Raw genomic sequence first — 15,010 nt, 5'->3', positions numbered from 1 at the left:
GTGTGTGTGTGTTTGCAATCAATCAGTGTATAAATTTTATGATTTAAATAAGATAACATGCGTGCTCTGTATGCAAAATGCAAAAAAAAAAGTAGAGGGAAGGAGTTTTATCCTGCTCTTCAGCTAACGGTGTGGAGGTGCACAGAAATAAGAAATAAAAAACAACCCTCTCTGCTCGCCTTGCCCTCCTCTCCGGAGCGGTGGGCCGCAGCGTTCGCTGGTGGGCGAGGCCGCTGCGCTGCGCCCGGAGTGCGCATCCGTGCGTCGGTCCCTGGCTCTCTCTCGTGGGCTCCGGGGCTTCCTCCGTGCCCGGCGGGGGCGGTGTGAGGAGCGCGCGGGCTCCGGCAGGGCGTGGGGCGCCGCTCCTGCCGCCGGAGGCAGACGAGGAAGCGGAAGCGCCGCTGCAACATCAGCAAAGCAGCAGCGAGAGGAGGAGGAGGAGGACGAGGAGTAACCGGCCAGGGACGCGCCGCCGCCGGGAGTGAGTAAGGAAGGAACCCCCCCCCCCCAACACACACAAGCAACACCCCACCCCGGGGAGACGGGGAAGAGCAGCAGGCCTGACACCCCACCCCACCCCCGATTCGGACGCAGCAGGATCCCCCAAGAGAGGGCGCCGCGCCCTGCGCCAGGCTGGAGAAGGTTGCGCCCCGCGCGCCCCTCGCCCCGGGCCGGCCAGGCCAGCGGGTCATTTGCGCGCCCCTCGCCTCCTGTATGCAGAGATCTCTCCTCTCCCCCCACCAGCCCTTCTGGCACAGAGAGCAGCGACGCCCCTCCGCCTCTGGCCTCCGTGGCCGGAGAAAGGGGGAGAGAGGGTGGACAGCGGGGGCACCGGCCACCCAGCAGTAGAGGTGATCGTGTGTTTTTCCTACCCACCTCCCCGCAGGGGAAAGGCGGAAGCTCAGGAGCAGAACACCTGCTTGGCATGCAGAAGGTCCCAGGTTCAACCCCACCACATTTCCAGGTAGGGCTGGGGGAGATTTCCTGCCTGAAACCATGCAGATCTGCTGCCAGTCAGTGTAGGCAGCGCTGAGCTAGGCAGACCAATGATCTGACACGCTATAAGGCACCTGTCAGTTTTTGTTAGGGGGAAGGGCTGGTGGTTCTGTAGCAAGAGAACCTGCTTGGCATGCAGAAGGTCATGGTGGTCCTGAGTTCAATCACGGGCATCTGGAGGTGGGGTTGGGAGGGATCCAGAAAGCTTGGGGAGCTGCTGCCCATCGGGGTAGATGATGTTGAACAAGATGGACCAATGGTCTGATTTGGTACATGTCGGCTCCCTATGTCATTATTGAAACCAGCCTTTCTGTTCAGGACATGAGACCTGAAATCTCATTTTGTTTTTAGGGGAAGGACTGTAGCTCGATGGTGGAGCATATCTGCTTGGTCTTGTTGTAAGAGAGATCAAGGTCTTTTATATATATTTAATAAATGTTCATAAGTGTGCCGAGCAAACAAGGCCACATGTCTGAGGCAGACAGTCCTGACACCATTTTGACTCTCAAAACTGACCAAATGTTTACCAAATGTTTCTCTGCAAGGAAGGAATGGGTGAGGGAACCTCCCCATTGTCCCAGGAATTAAAAGTAATCACCATCTCAGAGGAATGGCCAGGCTACCCAGGAAAGATATTAGCATATGAAGTGGCAGACAGGAGGTAAACAATGCACTCAGATTTCTCTTGAAATCTGTTGGAGACCGCCTTTTTGTGTGATGTAGGTGTGATGTATCTGGGGTTGGGGGGTTGGGGGGGCTTTGGGCTGCACCTCTTCTGTGATGTATGTGTGAGGTTTCTGGGGGTGGGGCTGGACTCCAAGGGGGGATTTTTTTGAAATGTCTTTATAAGTGCTGGCATGCATGGCTCTGGGTCCCTCCCCCACTCTCCTGTGTGCGGGGAGGTCAAAGCTGTTGCAGCAGAACAATAAAGATCAAAACAAAATAAAATAAAAAATTCCTTCCAGTAGCACCTTAGAGACCAACTAAGTTTGTTCTTGGTATGAGCTTTCGTATGCATGCACACTTCTTCAGATACACGGAAACGGAAGTTTATTTTATTTTGTTTTGACTATGGCAGACCAACATGGCTACCTACCTGTAATAAAGATGAAGTTTACTAGCTGCTTTGCTTCTAAATCTTCTCTGGTTGGCCTCTGTTATTTACAGATATTCCTTTTCTGTTATAAGCAAAAATCAGCTCTTATTCCCTTATGGGATACACAAGAGCCCTTGTAGAATCCTTTGCAGGTTCTCCATCGGTAGGAGTAAATAACAGCTCCCAGAATTCTTTGGGGTTATGCAAAGTGGCGTTATACAGCTTTAAATGTGCAATATAGATGGGGCATCAGCAAAAGGCAGATTCCAAGGCTGGGGAAGGGCTGTAGCTCAGTGGCAGAGCAAAGGATCATAGGATCATTGAGTTGGAAAGGACCCCAAGGGTCATTTAGTCCAACTCTCTGCAATGCATGAATCTCAGCTTGATAATGCATCCATCCTCTGCTTAAAAACTTCCAAGGAAGGAGAGTCCACCACCTTCCGAGAGAGTCTGTTCCACTGTCTTAACAGCTCTTAATATTAGAAAGTTCTTCCTGATTTTTTGTCGGAATCTCCTTTATTGCCATTAGAATCCATTGGTTTGTGTCCTACTTTCCAGAGCAGGAGAAAGCAAGCTAGCTCCATTTCCCATGTGACAGCGCTTGAGATATTTGAAGGTGGCTATCATATCTTCTCTTTCCCAAGCTAAAAATACCCAATTCCCTCAACTGTTCCTCACAAGGCTTGGTTTCCAGACCCTTGATCATCTTAGTTGCCCTGCTTTGCAGGTAGGGCTGGAAAGACTCCCTGTCTGAAATCTCGGAGAGCCATTGCTAGTCAGTGTTGATGATGCTGGGGTAGATATACTGATAAATCTGACTTTGCATAGGTCAGCTGCAGAAGTACGTAAGAGGATTTCGCTGGATCTGGCCAATGAGCCCACCAGGTGCCTGTGGGAAGCCTTCAAGCAGGACGGGAGCTCAAGTGCCCTTTCCCCTCCTGCGGTTTCCTGCAACTGGCATTCAGGAGCATTGCTGCCTCGAAACATGGAAGCAGAGCTTTGATAGCCTTCTCCTCCATGAATTTGTCCAATCCTCTTTGAAGGGCATCCTAGTTGGTGGCCATCACTGCCTCCTGTGAGAGCTAGTTCCATAGTTTACCTGTGGGAGCAAGGACTTTATTTTATTGGTCCTGAATCTTCCAACGTTCACCTTCATTGGATAGTCATGAATTCCAGAGTCACAAGAGACAGAGAAAAACTTTTCTCTATCTGTTTTCTCCATGCCACACATGTTTTTTATAAACTGTCGTGCCACCTTTTCTCGAAACTTAAAGGTCCCAAGCGCTGCAACTTAAGGGAATCTCTCTAACCCCTTGATCGTTTTGGTTCTCAACCTTTTCCAGCTCTGCAATGCCCCTTTTTTTGAGGTGAGGTCTCAGGTTTAGTCCCCGGCAACTCCAGGTAGACGTGGAAAGTCTCCCTTCCTGAAACATCAGAGAACCTCTCCAGTCCATGTAGAGAATGCTGAGCTCGTGCTCTGACTCAGCGTAGGGCATCTTTCAATGACTCTATGAGAAGAGGTGGCGCTTTGGCCGGTCTGCTGGGGAGAGGTTGCTGCGTCTCAAAAGAGGTTTCGTGGGGTTTTCCCTTCCAGGAATCAACATGCAATATGGCAGCTGCAATGGAGACTGAGCAGCCAGGGCTCGAAATCTTTGAAACGGCCGAGCACAGGGAGAATGTGGCGCCTGGAGAGAAGGCAAAGCTGGAACCGTACTACGTGGAGAGGTACTCTTGGAGCCACCTGAAGAAGCTGCTGAATGACACCAGGAAGGACCACGGCTGCCTGATGGCCAAGGCGCCCCACGACTTCACCTTTGTGAAGAGGACGGATGCAGAGAGCCCCCACTCGGACAGGGTCTATTACCTGGGTAAGTTTTGACAGCTTCCCCACGCAGCCTGGAGGATTTCCGCTGTGTTTAGTGTTGCTTTCAAAGAATCTCAGCTAAGCAACGTGTATGAACCAGCGATCTTGGTTTGCAGCAAACCATGGTTAGTTTCCAAGCAACCCAGCTTTAAACCATGGGTTATAAAGCTGGCATGTGTAACCCTTAAAAGTGAAAATAAACTCATCAGATGTCCTCTTGGCCACATGCGAAGAGGAGAGGGGACCTATGTTGGGTTCACGGAGCAGTAAGCCATGGTTTAGTGTTGCGTTCAAACCAAGCCTGTCTGTCTCTAAATGCCAGTTATTGGGGTGGTGGAAATAATGCCATGCGAAGATACTGGAGTAGATTCATCCTCAGTTTAAGCCAGCAAGGCTCATGTTAATATTCTTATTTCCTTAAGATTTTGGGGAATGTGCAGATTTGTTTAAATTGAATTGGTTACAAGCCGAATCAGCTGCTTGTTTTTAACTTTATTAGCTGAATAGTGAATTGTTAAAATAATACTGACAAAAATAAAATAAAATAGAAAGGCATCAAAAAGGGTTTATTTTAGAAATCATGGCAGTTTTTGGTTTTAAAGTCTCCCAAAAAGGATTTGGCTTCTCTCTTGCTTATCTGCTTGGTATTCTGCTAATGCAAAAATAAATTAAATTGCAAACTGTGTTTTGTTTTTTTAATACTCAGCAATGTCCGGTGAGAACAGAGAAAATACACTTTTCTATTCGGAAGTTCCCAAAAACATAAACAAGGCTGCGATTCTCTTGCTCTGCTGGAAGCCACTCTTGGATCTTTTTCACGTAGGTGACTAGCCTGAATCTTCCACATTTCATCCCCTCCCTTTCTCCTTTTCCAGTGGACAGTCTTCCAGGTAATGACACGCCCTGCTTGAGAGACTGGCAGCTGTCAAAGATGAAAACCCATTAGCAAAGGGAATTTTAACAGCTCTATCTAATGGTTGTTCCAGCTCTCCTCCTGCCTAGCTACACTCGTTGCCAATTAAAAATTCAAAGCATTTTCCATTTCTAATATTTTTTGCTTGTGTGCATTTGGTGAACATCCCTTTGTTGAGACAGCTCCTTCTTCCATTTACCTAAAAAGGATTTAATGCAGATTGCCTCGGCCTGGTTACTGCAGTTTTCTTAAGGAAAAAGGCACGGCAGAGGTCTTTGGGCACAATTCAGCAAGTGTTTGTTTATTATGGGAGGTGTCCACTGTTACTCGTACTCAGAGTAAACCCACAGAAATTGGTTTCAGTGGGTCTTCTCTTGATTTAGCTGAATATCAACATATTTAATCTATTTATAGACTGCTTAATATTTTTAAAGAAATCTACAAAGTAGAAACCCTAAAGTAAAACCAACACTGCAGTTTAAATAATCGAGAATGAAAAAGTATACTGAGTAGTGCATTCTAAAAATTAATGGTTGGGAAATGCCCCCAAGTAGGTGTCTAAAACAGGTCAGTTGACTCCTCTCCAGTTGCATGGAGGGGGGAATCTGATCATTGTGATGTAACCCCCCTTTGAAATCAATGGGACTTCATTCCTCATACAATGAGTATACAGAAGTAAACCTTCCCCCTTTACTTTGGGCACATTCAGACATAGGAAATACTGCATTTGTTTTCCTGATTATAATGCTAGTGCTTCTGTCTTGTTTCCTAATGTCCCATTTGGATTGCAGTACCTGTACTTATTGTGCTATGGAACTGTGTTTTTTGACAGATAATACTGGCATGTCATGCAACATTTCACACCATTGGGCCCAACAACAAATTGCCATTGGACAGTGACATTTTGACCCTTCCTGCACATGCGTGCTTGGCTCCCCCATTTAAAAAGGCAGGGAGGAACTGTATGCTGGTATAGCACCCCAGATTTTGTCACTTTACTCTTGCAATTATCTGGGTTAAGGGGGCTGCAAATGGTTTTTTTTCTGGAATCAAATAACATGGAAATGAGTGCTAAAAACGCACTATATTCCATTTCTTTCTCGTAAGTGGCATTTACGGTGTGTGAAGCCTCAAATCTAATGAAGAAATGAATGGAACGAGAAACACTGGTAAAGTGGAAGAAGCTATTGTGTGAATGTGGCTTTAGCTGGATGCCATGGGTTTAAACCCCACATAAGTAAACACAGGATTGTGACCTTAAGGAAGTTGCAACTGAGCCCCACTGCTTTTTGTGTCACACACATCTTGCTCCTGTGCAGGTCTGAAAATAAGTAAAAATACACAAGTCTTTAATGGTTGTGCAGTATTTCATCCAGTTATGGGTTACCTTATCAATTTGTTATATTTGTATTTCCCCCCTCCCCTCTTTTTGTAAGTGCTTTGGGAATGCCAGTTGGGGTTGGGTGGTGATAGGGAGGATGTTAACAATACAAATTAAAAAATGCTTAGAATTAATTCAGCAGGAGTTATCCTCACGTAATTCTGCATAGGATTGCAGCCATAATCATAAATTAACTTTTGCTGAATCGTACTTTGGATTTTCTTTGACAATGTAAAACAAAACACAAAAAACCTCAGTTTCAGTGAAAAAACACCCTAACAACAAAAGAAAACACAGACAGTGGATTGTAGTTTTCTCCCTCTTGCTTTCTCCTGGTCAGGCCAGCCTCGATTATGGGATGTACTCTCGGGAGGAGGAGCTGCTGCGGGAAAGGAAACGGATTGGGACGGTTGGTATCGCCTCTTATGATTATCACCAAGAAAGTTGCACCTTCCTGTTCCAAGCCGGAAGTGGGATTTACCAAGTGAAAGATGGAGGTCCCCACGGATTCACAGTAAGTTGAAGTGGTCTGGCTCAAATCTCTTTGGTCATAAGAGACGGCAAGCTGGACTTTTGTGAACTGCTCTGTGCCCTGGGTTTTAGGTACAGCGCCCTCTGGAGGGAGGAGGCTAAAGGGAAATTGCAGCCTGACCTCAGTGCAGGAAATGGATTGCAATTTTTTGCTAGTCGTCCAAACTTCTGGGGTTTATTTATTTATTTATTTCAGCATGCATATACGTTGCCAATTCATACAGTGTAACATGGGGGGGGGGCAACAAAAAATAAAATAGCTGAAACATAAACCCCGTAGTAAAATATGCAATGCAATATGCTATAAAATGCAAAACACCATGAAAACTAAAGGGGGAAGATGTCATCAAAATGATCAAAAAATGTAGACAGTTACATAGGCCTATCTACATTAAAAAAGGTCTCTAAGAGACAACTGAAAATCAAAAGTGTGTGTGACAGTTGCTGGAAACGGCAGGGGAGAGTGCTCTTGTGCTCAGGTCCTGCTTGGAGAGTGGGAGCAGGTGGCACTGTGGTCTAAACCACTGAGCCTCTTGGGCTTGCCGATCGGAAGGTTGGCAGTTCAAGTCTGCGCAATGAGGTGAGCTCCCGTTGCTCTGTCCCAGCTCCTGTCAACCTAGCAGCTTGAAAGCATACCAGCGCGTGTAGATAAATAGGTACCTCTGCAGCAGGATGGTAAACGGCGTTTCTGTGCACTCTGCCTCGGCCGTTTAGTCCTGCTGGCCACTTGACCCAGAAAGCTGCCTGTGGACAAACGCTGGCTCCCTTGGCCTGAAAGCAAGATGAACGTCACAACCCCATAGTCGCCTTTGACTGGACTTAACCATCCAGGGGTCCTTTACCTTTACCTGCTTGGAGGTTTCACGTGGAGGCATCTGGCTGGCCAATGTGAGAACAGGATAATGGGCTGGAAGGGCTCCCTTTGGCCCGACCCTGCAGGCTCTTCCGAGGCTCTTAGGTGCTTGCCACATTCTTGTTGGAAGAGTGTTCCACAGCATGGAACCAGGGGTGCCTGACTCTTAGTGGAGGCCAATTGGGCCTCTGTAACATGGGGGACAATTAGCCGTGTGTTGCTGATCCTCCCCACCAACTGAGATCTTCTGGAGGAGTTTTCCTTCAGTCTCCTCTCTCATAGCACTGGAACGCTGGACCATCCAATGAAGCAGAGTATCGGAAGATTATTGACAGGCAAAAGGAAGGACTTCTTCACGCAGTGCATGGTTAAAGCTATGGGATTCACTCCTAGAAGAGGTTGTGCCTCTACTTCATTGGATGACCCCATTGACTTCTAATATTCTATTCTTTGAAAGTAGCATGCACTATTCTAAATGAACAAATGCTGCTTTTAATTCCTGTATGCCGCATTGCTTATGACGGCATTTGTGTGGTTTTCTTATTGTGGCCTCTTTTGGTGAAGGAAGGGCGAATTGTATGCATTTGAAATAAATGAATAATCAAATAATATTGCAAGATAGGGTGAGAAACATCTCCCGGTCCATTTTATGCCCCTCCCTTAACTCTCCATTTTTCCTAAGCTAATAAAGTCCGTAAGGCGATTCACTCTCGCTGACTCTCACCGCATCCCAGACACTTCCTGCAAAAATCCCTTGAGCTTCATAGGAAGGACTCACTAGTTCAAAAGGGCTGTTTTCCAGCGTCTTTCTCTCCCGCGGCCATTTTTTTTTGCAGAAACAACCCTTGCAGCCCAGTTTGGTAGAGACAAGCTGTCCAAACATACGCATGGATCCCAAGTTCTGCCCAGCAGATCCAAACTGGATTGCTTTTATCCATAGCAACGACATCTGGATCTCCAATCTAGCAACCAAAGAAGAGCGGAGGCTGACATTCGTACACAAAGGTATGGTTGCCTTTAGCATGGGACAAAAGCAGAAGAAAGTCGAGGGCACAGCATGCGTGGCGCAGTGTGAGGAGGCCAAAGTGGCTTGGGAGTTACACATGAGCCAACTGGGTGACGCATTCCTCACAGGCAGGGATGCCACAACAGAGTAGGCATGGGGTCTGTAGAGATTGTGCCCACTTCAGTTTTCAGAACTGACACTATTACAGGTGCCACATAATACTAATTCTGCAGTTGTAGTGGCACCTACACTTTGGAATTCTCTGCTTGTTGACTTCAGGAAGGGGCTTTTGCTGAACTCCTTTCAGCATCTGCTTGAAACATGTTTATTTAGGCAAGCCAGTCCACGCATGCAGATGTCGACGTGTTTTAATCCAGTGGTAGACAAATAAAATTTGGCTGCCGCCATCCCACTCTCTTAAAAGAGAAGCAGAGTTGCCCTTTGCCAAAGCACTCTTTGAAGCAGCTGCTCCTGCTCTTTTAAATATTGGTGCAATCGGGCAGTTGCTGGGGGGCTTGTCTGTCAACCCACTCTGTCAGTCAGATGCTTAAAGGAGAAGGAGGTCGCCTGTTTCAAAGAGTGCTTTTGCAAAGAATGTTAAGGCAGCTCCTCTTGCTCCTGTTTGAGCCTCTGCAGTCCCCTTTTAAACCTCCGACATTAGAAGTTTAAAGCAGGGTGGCGGAGACTTGCAAAGTTATCCAAGGAATTTTGAAAGGTAGGTGCCCCGCCCACTCATCATATTTGGCCCGCAAAACTGACCCTCTTAAGCAGGGTTCGGCAAGGTTTACCTCGCCTGGGCCGGTTCACTCCAGCGGAGATCTCTCTGTGGGTTGGATTGTGCGCACGCATGAGCGCCCGCGATTTCTGGTGTCTGCATCTGCGCAGACGCGATTTCCGGCACCACGGAAGTGAGTCCCTGTGTCGCACTGTGCTGGTTTAGCGGGCGGCTTGGTTTGTGGGTGGCTCGTGGGCTGGTTTAATGACCCCCGTGGGCTGCTTGTGGCCCATGGGCCTTAGGTTGCCTACCCCTGCAGTCTTAAGGGCTTGGTCCAGAAAGCCAAATATGTTCTCCATCCCCCCTATGTTCAGTGAGTTCCCTGCACTCCTCTTCCCCTGGGGGTGGAGTCCTTGGCATTCCAGCTACAATGATGGACATTTTATGAGTCACAATGCATGCTTCAAGCTTTCCATGGGCATTCTCCTTCTCTCTGAAAAATAATGTTTCTTGGCATTGCCTGCATAGAATTTGCCAACATTGAAGAGGACCCGAAATCTGCCGGGGTCGCTACCTTTGTGCTACAGGAAGAGTTTGACAGATACTCTGGCTACTGGTGGTGTCCAGATTCAGAGATGAGTAAGTATGCAGAATAGCATTAACTTTTTTTCAGTGCTGCATCACACTGTTGACTCATGGTCTACTAAGACCCCTAGATCCTTTTCACATGCCAGGTGTCCCTCATCTTATATTTGTGCAGCTGGTTATACCTGCCTGTAAGGACGTTCAGTGGTTGCTCATGAGTAAAGCGCCAAACGCAGAACTTCTAAAACTAAGTTCTTTATTGTGCACAGCTATATACAGTGGAGCAAAAGATGAAACGTCCATCTCATCCCTCTGCAGAGTCCAGCAATGAACCCTTCTGGTTCTTAGTCCACCAAAAAAGGCACGGGATTCTGAACCCCCGCCTCCCCCTTCCACGTCCTTCCTGCCTGCAACCTCGGAGCGTGGGAACCTGACCCCGTTCCCCGCTATCCCTTCGGCGTTCAGGCTCTGTGATCCTTTCAGAGCCCCTGCACCGCCTTCCTGCCTCTAACTCCCCCTCCCCACTGGAGGAATGGTTGCTTCCGGAAGGGGAGGGGGAAGACGAACTGGTGAACAGCGGAGGAGGGTCCCTGTACTCCAAACGATCCCGGGACGCTGCCTGCCTTGGGGAGGGGGGTTTCCTGACACTGCCAGTGCAGAAGCTCACATTTGTCCCAGTTGAAATTCATTTTGCATCCATCTTTTTTTGGTAGCTGTAGGTGGAGGCAAAATCCTTAGAATTCTGTATGAAGAGAATGACGAGTCGGAGGTGGAGATAATTCATGTCACATCCCCCATGTTGGAGACAAGGAGGACAGATTCCTTTCGGTACCCCAAAACTGGTGAGATAGATTGTGCTGTGGCTCAAATGGGGGTGTTTTAATCCTAGTGAAAACCACCAGCAGTTCCTTTCCATTTCAGTGTGAAATTTATTTGCTTTGGGTTGTATTCAACAAAGTGCTAGACCCACCCACGTTTATAGGTCTATGTTAGCAATGTTCGTTAATTTCAACAGGCTTACTCTGAGTAGGACTAGCATTGGATTCAACCCTGTATTACTATTTCGCTTTAAAAGTATTTCCAATCCACTTCATGTTTTTAAAGCTTTTTGAGTGTTCAGATCAACATGAAACAATATAGCAAAAACAGAGAGAGAAAAGCCATACCAAAATTACCAATGGTACAGGACCCAACCTTATAGATTAAGGAAAGCTTGTGCAAAAAGATACATCTTTACAAGGTGTCGGAAGCAAATAATTGAAAAGCCAATTCCATGTGTAGGACAAAGAATAAAACAGATCAATGAATAGCGAGGAACGCCAAACCGTCTCTCAAAGGACGACTTCTCACAAAAGTCTCTAAGGCAGTATATCCTGAATAGTTCAACTTTAGGAATAAAGTCTTCATCAGCGAATAATTATCAATGAAATATTCATACTAGTAGGGATCATGCTAGTGGAACAGTGCTCACTGGATAATCAGATTATTCACTGATGAAGACTTTATTCCGAAACAGTTGGAACTATTCTGTCTTTTGAGACTTTTGTGAGACGTCGTCCTCTGAGAGACGGCTTGGCGTTCCTCGCTATTCATTGATCTGTTTGATTCTTTGTTTGACTCTGATACATATAACAACTTGTAGTTACTTGTATATTTTGTGAGGTGCGTTGTATGATATATACATCATTTTCTAGTGGCTTATTTGTATATTTTGAACGACATCGTAACTGATAATATATTCACTAACAGTTATTAGCCAGCGTGTTGCGTTTGCATTTTTGTAGATTGTTAAATTTTGCAACACAGGGGTTTGTGTTTGTTCCAATTCCATGTGTAGGGGCAGCAGCAGAAAATGCCAATTTTTAGGACACTGCCCTGAAATTCTGCCATTCCTTGGTGACCATTGAGTGCTGTCTTCTCTTCTAGGCACCGCTAACCCCAAAGTAACTTTCAAGCTGTCTGAAATAACCATCGATGCCGAGGGCAGAGTAAGTCTGATGTTCTGTTTCACCTCATTTGAATCAGTTTGGTGACTTGTCTAGCCCGGTTGCAAATGGATAAACCGCTGGAAAGGAAACGGGGCAAGAAACATGAGGCGCCCCTTCAGACAAGGGTGGCTAGCCTTTCCCATTCCAAGGGCCACATTGCCTTGTTTCAGATCCTCTGGGGGCCACATGCCCAAACGGCAGGGAGGGAGGGCAAAGGTTTGGATTCTAATCTTGCACTGCAAAACGGGACATGCATTTCACATGGTTTGCATTATAGCTATTTTAAAATCTTTTAAAACTAGTGCGGTGTTCTGGCCAGAGTGTCGGACTAAAGAGCTGGGGGAAACCAGAGTTCAAATTCTCACTCGGCCATGAAGTGCACTGGGTGGCCTTAGGCCAATCACTGCTTCTCAGCCCAACCTGTCTCCCAGGGTTGTTGTTGGGATTGATTGAGGAGGGGGCAAACAGTGTACGCCCCCTTGTGCTCCTGGAGGAGGGGGGACGTCAGTGCAGCAGAATGAATAAATAAATGATCATTGCGAATTGGTAGGCTTAATGACTGTGTATTGTGGGGCTAATTTAATTAAGATGCATATTAACTGAAACAAGTCCACTGATAATGCAACCATTCATTAATGAATTAAAATCACAGCAATTAGTGAAATCAGTAGCTTTTATTTTTTTTAATTATTATTATTATTATTAAATGTGTATGCTGCACATCCTTCCAAACAACAATGGAGAAAACAATTTTTAAAAATATACTGTATTTTATACGACTGGGCGTATAAGACGACCCCCAACTTTTCCAGTTAAAATATAGAGTTTGAGATATACTCAACCGCAGATTCTCCACCCGGCGTATAGGACGACCCCCGACTTTTGAGAAGATTTTCCTGGATTAAAAAGTAGCCTTATACACCAGAATATACAGTATTTAAAACCTCTTAAAAGCAGTCCCAGTGCAGATGCAGGCTGGGATAAAAGATTTGGACTTAAAAGGCTTGCTGGAAGAGCACATTTTGGGAGAGCTTTTCTGAATGGTACTTTCCCCCACCCTCACCTCTCTTGGCAGATTTCCAATGTGGTCGACAAGGAACTCGTCCAGCCCTTCGAGATCTTGTTTGAAGGCGTGGAGTATATCACTCGAGCAGGATGGACCCGAGAGGGGAAATAGTGCGTGTTTTTTATGGTTTCCTGCATTTCTCCAGCAGCTCTTGGCTGGAACTGGACTGTTCTGAGCAGGAGGCAAACTCCTTACATTGGAGGGTGTGGAGCAATGGTTAGAGGGTCAGCCCAGGACCTGGGATACCAGGGTTCGAATCCCTGCTTGGCCACGAAGCTCACTGGGCGTGACCTTGGGCCAGTTATTTTCTCTCAGCTTAACCTGCCTTGCAGGGTTGTTATGGAGATAAAATGGGGAGTGGAGAACCATGTGTGCCACCTTGAGCTCCTTGGAGGAAAGAAGGTGGTCAATGGATATAACAAACCCTTGGAGGTTTTTAAGCAGAGGTTGGATGGCCACCTATCATGGAAACTTTAGTTGTGATTCCTGCATTGCAGGGGGTTGGACTAGATGACCCTCGGGGTCCCTTCCAACTCTACAGTGCTTTGATTCTATGAAATAAATGTTATTTTTTATTACGGTACATACGGCTTAGTGCCAACATATGCTTCTTCTTTTTTTTACTTTTTATTTATTTTAATAATAATATTTATTTTAATTACATTATTTATTTTAATAGTAATAATAATTAATAAAAATGTGCATCCTGAAACCACTCCATTGTAACTAACCAACCTCCCAAAATTTCGACGCCTTGCGATGCTTTGATCCCTTTCCATTGACATGCTTCTAAACAGTTTGCTGTATTGCTTTTGAGACCCGATTGAGGGGCGTTCCAAAATAAATAACAATAACATTCATAATGCAACATATTTGTGATTGATATGATATGAAATCAGCCTTCTTCAGTTGTTCCAAATGACCCTTGCACAGTCGATAGCTGTTTTTTGTTGAGCACCATCTCCAACTCTCTTCCTTGGATAATGTTGATGATGATTTATTTATACCCCACCCATCTGACTGGGTTTCCCCAGCCACTCTGGGTGGCTCCCAACAGAATATTAGTAATAATAATAAAAAGCGATAAAACGTTAAATATTAAAATCTTCCCGATACAGGGTTGCCTTCAGGTCTTCTAAAAGTTGTTTAGTTCTTTATCTTCTGGACATCTGATGGGAGGTGTTCCACAGGGTGGGCGCCACTACCAAGAAGGCCCTCTGCCTCATTCCCTGTAACTTTGCTACTCGCAGTGAGGGAACCGCCAGAAGGCCCTTGGCGCTGGACCTCCGTGTCCAGGCTGAATGATGGGGGTGGAGACACTGAGGGTGTTTAGGGCTTTAAAGGTCAGCACCAACACTTTGAATTGTGCTCAGAAACGTGAAAGGAAGCCCCACTGGCATCCACGGGGACTTGGGTTTGGATCTCTCCAGCTGGGGTTGCGGGAGCTGAGGTTTTGACTGCAGTGCTCAGCCGTAGCTTGCCATGTTCCGAAGCTCTCCCCCTTCCCTCCACAGTGCTTGGGCCATCTTGCTTGATCGCTCCCAAACGCGGCTTCAAATTGTGCTCCTTCCCCCTGCTTTATTTATCCCCGTGGAAGAGGACGCCATGGAGAGGCAGAAACTGATCGACACAGTGCCCGACTCTGTCACGCCGCTGATTGTTTACGAGGAAACAACAGACATCTGGATAAATGTAAGAATGTTATCCCCTCGAGTGAAGGCCTGTTAGTAGTGGGGAGACTTTTCTTTTCTTTTATTTCTTTTTTATTAATTTTCCAATAAAAACAGCTAATTAGCAAATCCATCAAATCATCATCATATTCCAATTAAAAACAATAAACAAAAATAAAAAACAACCAAATTACAATCCAAATTATTAATTTTTCCGGGCTTTCCATAGTCTGGACCTCTGAAGTATATCTCCAATATCTTCGTTCCTGCCTTCTTCTTGTTGTTCTCATATTTTCCACGTTCTGATCTTAACGCTTTAAAGTTCTCCGTCCCTGGCTATGCGATT

At 46.1% G+C, this 15,010-nt stretch overlaps 1 protein-coding gene across 3 annotated transcripts in view; it reads left to right on the top strand.

Moving 5' to 3' along the window:
* Positions 1–354: 354 nt before the first annotated feature.
* DPP8 (dipeptidyl peptidase 8) overlaps positions 355–15,010 on the top strand; it is a 29,241-nt gene continuing 14,585 nt past the window's right edge. The window contains exons 1-11 of one of the 3 annotated variants that reach the window (XM_033166810.1): positions 355–481; positions 887–964; positions 3,687–3,960; positions 4,663–4,775; positions 6,591–6,764; positions 8,471–8,639; positions 9,884–9,994; positions 10,654–10,782; positions 11,867–11,928; positions 13,004–13,104; positions 14,509–14,686. In XM_033166810.1, coding sequence (XP_033022701.1) covers positions 926–964; positions 3,687–3,960; positions 4,663–4,775; positions 6,591–6,764; positions 8,471–8,639; positions 9,884–9,994; positions 10,654–10,782; positions 11,867–11,928; positions 13,004–13,104; positions 14,509–14,686 — 1,350 coding nt within the window. In that variant the 5' untranslated portion in view covers positions 355–481; positions 887–925. Of the gene's footprint in view, positions 486–886; positions 965–3,686; positions 3,961–4,662; positions 4,776–6,590; positions 6,765–8,470; positions 8,640–9,883; positions 9,995–10,653; positions 10,783–11,866; positions 11,929–13,003; positions 13,105–14,508; positions 14,687–15,010 lie in introns of all 3 variants that reach the window. The other 2 variants (XM_033166813.1, XM_033166812.1) reach the window with 2 other exon arrangements.

Source organism: Lacerta agilis, chromosome 13 (genome assembly GCF_009819535.1).
Source record: "Lacerta agilis isolate rLacAgi1 chromosome 13, rLacAgi1.pri, whole genome shotgun sequence".
Lineage (NCBI taxonomy): Eukaryota > Metazoa > Chordata > Lepidosauria > Squamata > Lacertidae > Lacerta > Lacerta agilis.
This window is presented reverse-complemented; position numbering and strand designations above follow the sequence as displayed.